Below are 10,383 nucleotides of genomic sequence, written 5' to 3'. Positions count from 1 at the left end.
CATGTTGTTTGTATTTTTTTTAAATATACAGTTAACAACAAACCACTTGCACATCAGTGTTTCCCCTAGGTTTACTGCTTTGAGCGGGGGGGGGGGGGGGATTGCAATTTGGTTCAAATTATTTATTTTATTATAAAAAAAAGAAAAATTATAATTTTTTTTTTTTTTAAACATCTTGAATTTCAGGGGGCGCGGGGCTCCGTTGGCGGGGCGCAGCAATGGTAGGGGAAACACTGCACATTACCACATGCTAGTCAGAGATGGTGGTTCATTCATAGCCTGCTTTGGAGCCATTCCTGGGGTTTTAAGTCCGTGACAAATCTTGTCTTGCAGATTACAGACACACATTTGATTCATATTAAATTGGTTTAGTCTTCATTAAACATTTTTTTAATTTGGTTTGCTATTTTTAACTTGGCAATTAATCGTTAACATCAGAACATTTAGATTTGTATTGTCAACTCCTGATTCCTTTTCTTAATTGTTCATTATATCCAAAATGTACCATTTTATTATATCCTGGGGTTATTTTTGTATCTATTCAGAACGCAGTTTTACATGTTCACTGCTTTTTAGAGACTACATGTAAATGCATCATTCTGCTTCCCATCTAGCAGCAGTAATAATGCATTACTGCCCCCTGCTGTACTATGCTGGATATGGTATGTATGCATAACCTTTTACATCGGTCTCCCTGCACAGTGAACAGTTATGTAACCTGTCAGCTGGAATCTTTCATAGTTTTTTTGTAAAGAATTAATCAATCAATTTAAATGTTTTCTTTAAAATGATACATGTATCACAAATTACCTAATTTTAAAGTGGTGCCTGCAATTATTGCTCTCACATAATCAAAGGGATTAAATATGTAATAATAAAATAAACAAGAAATCACTTACATGACATGTGCTATATCCACAAATTAGTTTTCCATAATATTTCTCTGTGTGTTTAAATCATAGACTGTGTAATATGTATGTGATGTGTAATTTAACACAAGCTTTTTGACCATTTTGACACTTGGTAGTGCCTAGGATTATATTATAAAACGGTATTATTATCTTTGTTACAGAAAGTAAGAAACATTAAAAATATAAAGACAGAATGTGACAGAAAGGCTCATTTCAAATCTCAATTCAGATCAAACTTAAACTATTTGTATGGGGGGGGGGGGGGGCACACAATCATATTTGCAAATAAATAAAATAATAATAACATGGTAAGCCTGTTTAATTGTGTCCAGTCAGTAACCAACTTAAGAAACAAATATATGGATTTTGAATGAATTATTATGTGCTCATTTAAAAGCAAACAGTGTATTGCAGTACAGTACATTCTAAATAATCACATAATTAAAGTCAAACATTTAGATTACACAGATGTTATTATTAGTATATTTGATCACTGCCAGCTTTCCTTCTGACTGATGTGTTTGATTTGAAGCACTGCAGCCACACAGTGCCTCTCTTTGTACATCCACGCTGTCTTTCTGCTCTGTTTGTTCTGCTTTCCGGAAAACGGGCTGATTCCAACCAGCTGTTTCCCGCCTCACACAGATCAGCTGCACACACACACACACACACACACACACGTAGTAGGCGGAGGCATCAGACTAACACACAGACACACGTAGTAGGCGGAGGCAAGAAGCCACACACACACACATTGGAGGGAACCCCATCAGCTGTGGGAAGCAACACAGCTTGAACTTACTTTTTATTTTTCTAAGTGTATTCTTCAGATTGGAAGATTTTGAAGCGGTATTTTAGATATGCGCCATTGAGGAGTTCAGAGAGAGCTTTGTGCTAAGAACGTACATCCTAATATTTTAACCAGGACAGCAGTGGAGGAAGAAGAAAACACGGAGTACAGAAGGAGGCTTTGAAAGCATGGAATACTTCATGATGCCGACCGACAAGATCCCGTCCTTACAGCACTTCAAGAAGACGGAGAAGGATGTAATTGGCGGTCTCTGCAGGTGTGTAGCTAAATATTTTTTTTGTTGATACGGCGCTGCTTGCACAAATCCTCCCTCGTGTCGCTGTGGTGTATGCGTGCGTGATGCAGCCTGACTCCAGTTAGCATGCTAGCTTTTAGCCTCGCTGCGATGTCTTGCCAGCAGGAGCATGGTTATAGAAACTAGCAGCTCGCTGGCCAGCTGCTGTTGTTGTTGGAGAGGATATTTCGGATTTTTTAAACTCATGTTATTACATTGGCCGGAATAATAACATGTCATAACATAAAGGATATGTTTCTGCTCGTTCAGCTCAGAAATATGTAAATCAACGACATGAAATCGATACATTTGCTTCCAGTTGAACACGAACCACGTGGTAGTTTACGTGTTCCCCGCCGCTTCGCTGCTATACACCAAAACACACGTTTTAACGACAAAGTTCCCCAAACCCTTTACGATTATCAGCGTATTTATTATATGTAAAATGCATTGGTAGTTGTTATTATTGCAGGTGTGTGCGGTTCGGCTTTATTATGTGCGTAGTTGAATAATGCTCCGCGCAGCAGCCATCGTTGTGTCGTGAGCTAAAATTAGCTTAGCTTGGCTAGCTAGTTAGCAATCACAACGCACTCGTTTTTCTAATTTGTATCATATGTTCTAGCTTGTTTAGCCGAGACATGGCTTCTTTTAAGTGTTACTGCCACCAAACATCTGCATCCTTCAGCTGCAGAGTGGAGAGTAGCTGCTAGCTTTGTGCTAACGTTACAAAGCATTGTTCTCCATGATGCCAGGGGGCCTGCAGCTGCTGCTGCTGCTGCTGGAGGAGTCACATTTCAGGTGGCTGCCTCCAGACTGCCAGACGCGCCCTCCGGCGGCCATGTTGGTGGTCGGCAGCTCCCTAGCACCTACAGCTGAGACCAGCTGATTTGAACTGTTAACATTAAAAAATGTGTTGTAAACATGTTGTTGTTTTTCTGGGCGGAGATCTGACAGATGTGTGTCAACTGACCGGAGTAAATATGTGCGCCAAGGAAGCTTTACTAATGGAAATGAGTATAAGCACATTTATATATTTTAGTTGGTAATAATGTACTGCGATCTGGCTTTGACCTTTACACCTGACTGCTTTTATTCGGAAGTTTTCAGTTTCATCACACTTTGCACATTGTTATATTTGGAAGTGCCAGTGGACCTCAATATATTTTCTTAAAGACAATAAATTATTTAAGAGAGATCAACACTTTAATCCCAATAGACCAAATTATGCCTTGAATATTGATAAGGTGTATCAGTCGGCTACCTTCATAATGAGACGTTTTAACTGGGGTCTTTCAAAATAAACAACATATTTTTTAGGTTTGGATCTGAACATTAGAGAGGGTTGCACATCACCAATAATCTTTTGTAGAAATATGGCCATGTGCGCCTTTGTCCTCTGTCTGACCTCTTTTATTTTTCTTAACATCTCAGATATGGTTCTTTGGGTTCTTGCTGTTTTCTTGGCACCATGGTCATTTTTAGACCTAATGGTTGGCGTAGTTCTCCCCCTGAGTAAACAAGACCGAGAAGGTTTTACTACCATAACACCCAACCTCGTGGGGTGAGGGGGCACCGAGTTCAGCCAAACTCAAAGATCTCTAGTCAGTTCGACTGAGGAATGTGGTGAGGTCGAGAATAAAGCCTAATTAGGGCTCAAGGTTAAAAGTTTACGGAGTCAGAGATCGGCTGATTGCTGATTATATTGTTGATTTCTGTTTATATGACCAAGAACAGTTGTTGTAAGTTGATGTGCACATGTCTTAAAACTGAATAAGAATGATCAAATGTGTGTCCGAAAAGAGCTGACAACAGAGTTCAAACGTTTTTGACTAAAGAAATACTGCCTGCCAGTGCCACAGTGGGAGACAATAAAAACCATTACGTTTTAGACCTTGCTCATTGGGCACAAAGCCCGAATGGACAAACTAATGATCGTCTCTCTCTTTGACCCTGCTACCTCAGCCTTGCCAACATCCCGCTCAGTCCGGAGACGGCTCAGGACCAGGAGAGAAGAATCCGCCGTGAGATCGCCAACAGCAACGAACGCCGGCGCATGCAGAGCATCAACGCTGGCTTCCAGTCCCTCAAAACACTCCTGCCCCACACAGACGGAGAGAAACTTAGCAAGGTGCAAACACCGCACAAACTGTAGCTCATGACACAGCACGATCAAGCTCTAAATGATTGGGGCCAGTTTTTGGACTGCTTTACAGAGGAGAACATCTTTGACATTTCAGCGTTGCCCATGCACTGTTCTCATGTTTACTTTTTTTCAGGCGGCCATCCTGCAGCAGACTTCAGACTACATCTTTGCCTTGGAGCAGGAAAAGACCACGCTCCTGGCTCAGAACAACCAGCTCAAACGCTACATCCAGGTAACATCCTGTTCAATTGTTATACATCTTTTATACTTTACATTACTTCTAACACTCAACCATCTCAAACTGGTTTGCTATCGTTCAGTTCGCCCTTTTAAATGATATTAACGCCTTGAACTTTCATCCCTTTTAATTTGACCTTTAGTTCTATTATTGTTGTCTGGTAGTATACTCGTTCACAAGAATTACAGCCAAACAATGAAGTTAAAGATACATGGAGCTAAAGACTTTTCTTTAAAATAATGTGTCTTCTGCACATTAATATAACTTGGTGTTCCATATTTGCACAGCTTGGAAAAGTGGGCAAAGGAAAAAGAACTTGCTCAATCTATATGCAGCCATGCAGTTTGTTTTGTTTACCCTGCTGTTGGGTCCCCTGTCCGTTTGGTTTTCTTGCCCAACAGCCCATTAGCTCAAATGGCTGCTTGGGCCATTTGTGCACAAGCACCATGTGTCGTTTTAAATAGAGTGGAAACACCTCAAGCTGTGCAGACTGACTGTTGATTAGATTTTAAAGCATCCCCCGTTAACATACTTTAAATAGTTAACTTAATATCTGCATTTCTTCTCCAGGAGTTCAGCGGCTCATCGCCCAAGAGGAGGCGACCCGAGGAGAAAGATGAAGGGATCGGGTCTCCAGACACGCTGGAGGAGGAGAAGGTGGAGGAGGTGAGGAGGGAGATGTTAGAGCTGCGGCAGCAACTGGACAAGGAGCGCTCGGCTCGCATGCAGCTGGATGAGCAGGTGAGACAAAAAAGAGCAGACATGACTTGAATGGGTCTTAACTTGGTTGTCAATCACCTCGAGAAAAAAAAGTTTGCGGTATATTCTGTATAATGAGGCTGAAAAGTATTTTAAAACCTTTCCTGAAAATGTACTTCAGGAATGCAACAGAAGGTGTTTTATCGTCAGGCATTTCATTTGAATCTATTACTCTTTTTAATCTATTCTATGCTTGGGATATTTCCGCATTAGTTGACTGATGCTGTGTCTGTGCTAATTGATACATCTGCTTTACAAAATAAATATAATAACTTCAACTGCTTTACAAAACTTGATAAAAAAAAGTTGTGAATGCTAGAAAATGTCACCAATATTGCTACCTTGACATGGGTTCTCTCACTACTACGAGTGAGGTCACATCTCCAGGCTTTACAATATCCTGTCACAGTGAACATTAACTATCAACGCACACGGACCAATATTTCCGTTTCACAAGTATCATCAGTATCTGGGTCCTTGACATGATTATCAGCTACTTCAACAGAAAGGCAGCTGGAGGTGTAGACAGACCATTATTGACAGCTCACATCCTGGATCTACCTGAACAGCAGGTTGATACAATGGGGACAGGTGGGGAAGACAAACAGAAACTAATGGGCAGCGAGAGAGGAAAGCAAACAGTAGGGGGGGTGCAGGGTTGAGATATTTCCAAAGAGTTTAATTACATCTGGGGAATCCAGTATATTTGATGAATGACTTTTATGATAAGTGTCAGGGTTATAACAATATCGCACAATGCCAAAGTATTGCATATTTTTCCACAAAAAAGGAAAAAGACATCCACTGTTCTACTTTTGTTGTTACCATATATAATGTTATTATTCAACTGTATTGTATTGGTCTGTTAGTTAAAGGGTTTTAGTGTAAATGATAGATATAATTCATTGCTATAATTTCTTGTTGTTAATATAATTAACGTGTGTGTGCAGATGCGCGCTCTGAACACACAGCTGCTGCCAGACCGCCTGAAGGTGATCACTCAGCAGGTGGAGGAGGAGCAGGCGCTCATCCAGACCCAGACGCTGCTCAGGCTGCAGCAGATCCACGCAGCCGACAGACGACCACACAGTCCACAGGTCAGACACACACACACACACTGAGGCATCCACTTTGGAATTCACAAACTGCTGGAGAGTGTTTTTAAACTACGTCATGCAGAGCTCAACAGTGACCGTCTCAGATGTAGTAACATGTTGTTCATTTTCTGTCCGTCCTCCAGGTGCTGACTCCCCCCGCCCCGACCCACCACCCCACGGTCATCGTCCCGGCCCCAACACTAACCCAGCAACCCCATCATCATGTCACCGTGGTGACCATGAGCCCGTCAGTCCACCCCAGCACTGTGTCTACATCCAGACAGAACCTGGACACTATTGTGCAGGTAGGAGTGCGTTTCACTTTGTTTACATTTTTCATACTCTTAAGTTAACAGTTTATAGTGAATGTTATCGTGTTCACCCCAAAGGGCCCTCTTCATTGTTCATAATACATTTCTTCCAACTGTTGTTTTGAGTCCATGAATAAGCAGTGAAAAAGCAACATATGGTAGTAGTGTAGCTGGGGGTTATGAAATTCTTAAGATTGGACAACATAAAGGCTTTGAGGTTATAACTTCCTTGAATCGTCTCAAAGGCAGCGCAAAACAGATTCTTACCTGCCGTTCTTTACCGTTCACAATAAAAGCCATTCAACGCGTAGCTGTTTTATAGAGAGAACTCAAATTCTCTCAGGACATTACGCTGAAGGGGAAAAAATAAAATACTATTGCATCTGTAATGAATGTTTTAACAAAGAAAGCTCTGTTACCAATCCATTCAAACATTCTTTATTATCACGTGTTTTTTTCTTTACTGTTGGTATTAAAAAACACTAAGATAAGACTCTATTCTCAGTAACGAGACAGAGACTGAATATTGTTTCCCTCTTCTTCAGGCTATCCAGCACATTGAGCGCGCTCAGGAAAGGAGAGCGAGCGCGGAGGAGGAGCAGAGACGAGCTGTCATCGTTAGCCCCGCCCACACCGCCATGGACACCGCCTGCTCGGACACAGACACGGACACGGAGGGCGAGGACTGCTCAATGAACTGATCCACCCCGTGAACTCTCACACACAAACACTTAAAAATACCTACTCACTGTAAGATTCCCTCCAGGAGCTCGACTACTTTAAAAAAAAAATCTTTCTTTGGCATTATCCAAACTCCTAAATCCAGTGGTTAAGCTCTGTGTCAGTCTTGTACTGTAGAAAAAAAAAAAAGAAGAAGATTGAATACTTAGGGTGGTCAGCGTGTAGAGGTGGTCCTGTGAGATTTCTAAAAGGCGGGTTTTCAATGTCAGAGCCGGTCTGTGGCTACTTGAAAACGTCTCCTCGTGTAAAAAGCTACCAGCATCAGTCCGTCCTTCACGTGCGCTAATGTGCGCTCCATGCAGGCGCAGCATCAAAATTAACTGTAGCAATTGGCACAGTATTATCTCTGCTACAAATTGACGGAGCTTTCAGGGTGGAGATTTGAATGTAACAACACAGAAGAAAGCAGCTCTTGATTCTTAAAAGGGATATGGAGTTGCAGGTATTTCTTTCCCAGTCTTAATTAGTTCGGTTTTTTCTATGTTTCCTGGTTTCCCAACTTAAAACTACAACAGAAGGCATTTCTAAATTAAAAGTTCTAATTCAAAACTTAATTGCAAAGTTAATTTGAGGATATATGTGGAATGGAATTATGTCTGAATTTACTTGAAAAAGGTTGTGTTTTTGATATCAAATAAGCCCTTGAAATAAGCTGTTGAACAATTTATATCGTCCTTTAGTTTTTTATGTTTAAACATGTTTTTGTTAACCTTTTTTTATTTTTCTGTCAGGGTTACTGAATGTCGAAAGTGAACACTTTTTTTATTGAGATTAACAACACAAAGTCGGAGGCTTGTCGGGCTTTCACAGAAAACCGGATGCCTTAGATTAATTCTAAGAGTCTGATTTTAAATTAGATTTCAAATTAAATCCACTAAAGCCAGCCCCATTATTTTCTTATACTGGTGGTGGTTGTTGCACCCCTAATGTAATAAATGAATAAAACAAAAATACGAACCAAATGTTGGTTCATAGCCGGAAAAGTAATTCACACATTGACTGATTCTTTTGAAATGCGCCCTTTGATAATTTGGCTGAAATCTGAAACAGATTGAATTGATTCTCATGCTCTGTTTGCATGAAGGCTTCCGGTTTTCCTCCAAAGACTTCCAGTCTATTGACTAGTCTTGGTTTGATGCTTTCAGTGACTATGCACTAGTGTTTTGGTATTTATGCAATTCCATCTTCAGTATGTTTGTTGGTGTCATTAATACGTGAGGTGAAGTTATCTATGCACCGTTGATAGGTGTGTACATTACACCTACAGTATACAGTATGTATGAAACGGGACATGCTTGTATCAAAGAATGTAGTCACTACTCGCAAGGTGCTTTTCGCCATCTAACTTCACAAGAGAATAACGTTTATTAAGTGTGTGAATTTTAGCAGAAATGATATGCGTCATTTCCACATCTTGGAATAGCTTATTGAGTTGTGGTGCAGGGGGGAGACGGCAGATGTGTATGTGATTTCATTTTGATATTTGATAACAAATGGAAAATAGCTTCAAAAATAGACAGGTCACATCTTAATGAACTCTAACCCCAAAAGCTTTAGGATCAGCCTGGGTAGTTTGAAAACTAAGTAAACTGATAGTGATGTTTCCAGAAGCCACAAAAAGTGCAACACTAAAGAAAAGCACTGAATAGATATTCAGATCTCCTCTCTCTAAAATGCACCAGGTCTGTCCGCCTCATGTTACCTTGCTTATATTTCTCTGGAATTTGACTGGAAATCCCTGCTTGGAGCCTCCCTCCTGTCATACTCGATTTGATACGCTGACTTGATGCTGTAAACATTCCTTTTTCTTATGATCTCTTATATGTTCTGTTGCCAATTGAATGCATGTTACTAATTGCTGTTTTCTCTTGTCTAAAGCAGGCTTACTTTTCTTTTTTTTAAAGGTTTCCTTTTCTTTCATGAACACATGACTGATTAATTCATTGTGAAACTGTCTGTTGACTTGATAGATTTGGGGACACTATTAACTTACATCAGTTTTATTTCTGGTTAGAGTAGCTGGTATTTCTCATGCCAAACATGGTGGGATATTCTCATGCTTTGTTTGTGAAACTTTGTTTAAGGGTTTGGTGTTTTGCTGGTTAATGTTAAGCCACAGGCTGATTTTAATCTGAGGTGCGTGATTGTTCAACTGAACACTTCCCCCAAATGTTCCTGTACATTGTGTTGCAGCACTGCTGTCTTTAGGTGGAATTTGAGATATTTGATATGAAGCACTTGCTGTTCTGTACTGCCTGAATCAATGATGAGGAAGACTTTTTTTTATTTCTTTGTAAACTCCATGCTGTGACTCAACTCGGCAGCTGTTTTTAGTGCTCTGCTTTTCTGTCTATTTTTTGTCTTTCTTGTCCAGTTTTACATTTTTGGTGACAAGCATTTTTTATATTTTTGTGATTTTTATTTTTCCCATCAGTCCAGGTCGATGAGAAGCTGTTATATTTTGTTTATAAAAAAAACTTGGGTAAACAGGCCTTTGTAAAGTTGAAAAAAAATAAATTTGTACTTTTTTTATTACACCCTTTTTGCTTCCTCTGCTTTACTTCAATCCTGAATGGTATAAACCTGCTATATCCACATTGAGTGAGTCACTTGGCAGCAGCAGAAAGAAGTCTGCAGCCTGGAGTTCACATTTGTGATAAACACAGCTCGCACACAGGCCTCATATTAATCTCCTTTTAGTATACAAACAATTACTAGAGATCTTCTGCTCTGAGAAATGTTCATAAACCAAAGAAAAAGCATACCTTTGTGTTACTGAGCATTGGTGTAGAAAGCAATGAATTCAATCTTGGATGCTATCGACAATTAGAAGCTAAAATCTGTATACATAAGCAGAGATGGCAAAAGTGCACACATCCTTTATTATTATTATTACTCAAGTAGAAGTACAGATACTTGTGTTTAAAAATACTCTGGTAAAAGTACTGACTAAACTTCTTTACTCAAGTAAAAGTAAAGAAGTATGGGCTTTGAAATGTACTTAAGTCAAAAGTACCCATAACTAGCAGCTGTTTTAAAGAGTACCTGACCTCCCTTTAAATTACTAGAGCAGTAATGTCATTGTTAGCTAATGAATG

General features: G+C 40.0%; 1 protein-coding gene across 1 annotated transcript; it reads left to right on the top strand.

Moving 5' to 3' along the window:
- The first annotated feature begins 1,599 nt into the window (after positions 1–1,599).
- LOC117561733 (transcription factor AP-4-like) lies at positions 1,600–9,825 on the top strand. The gene is made up of 7 exons (XM_034239306.1): positions 1,600–1,978; positions 3,959–4,124; positions 4,273–4,371; positions 4,948–5,118; positions 6,087–6,233; positions 6,377–6,538; positions 7,090–9,825. The coding sequence occupies exons 1-7, from the start codon at positions 1,890–1,892 to the stop codon at positions 7,243–7,245; spliced, it is 990 nt and encodes a 329-aa protein (XP_034095197.1). The 5' UTR covers positions 1,600–1,889; the 3' UTR covers positions 7,246–9,825.
- Positions 9,826–10,383: the final 558 nt, after the last annotated feature.

Source organism: Gymnodraco acuticeps, unplaced genomic scaffold (genome assembly GCF_902827175.1).
Source record: "Gymnodraco acuticeps unplaced genomic scaffold, fGymAcu1.1, whole genome shotgun sequence".
Lineage (NCBI taxonomy): Eukaryota > Metazoa > Chordata > Actinopteri > Perciformes > Bathydraconidae > Gymnodraco > Gymnodraco acuticeps.
Note: the sequence above shows the minus strand (reverse complement) of the source record. Positions and strands in the feature narration are given on the sequence as shown.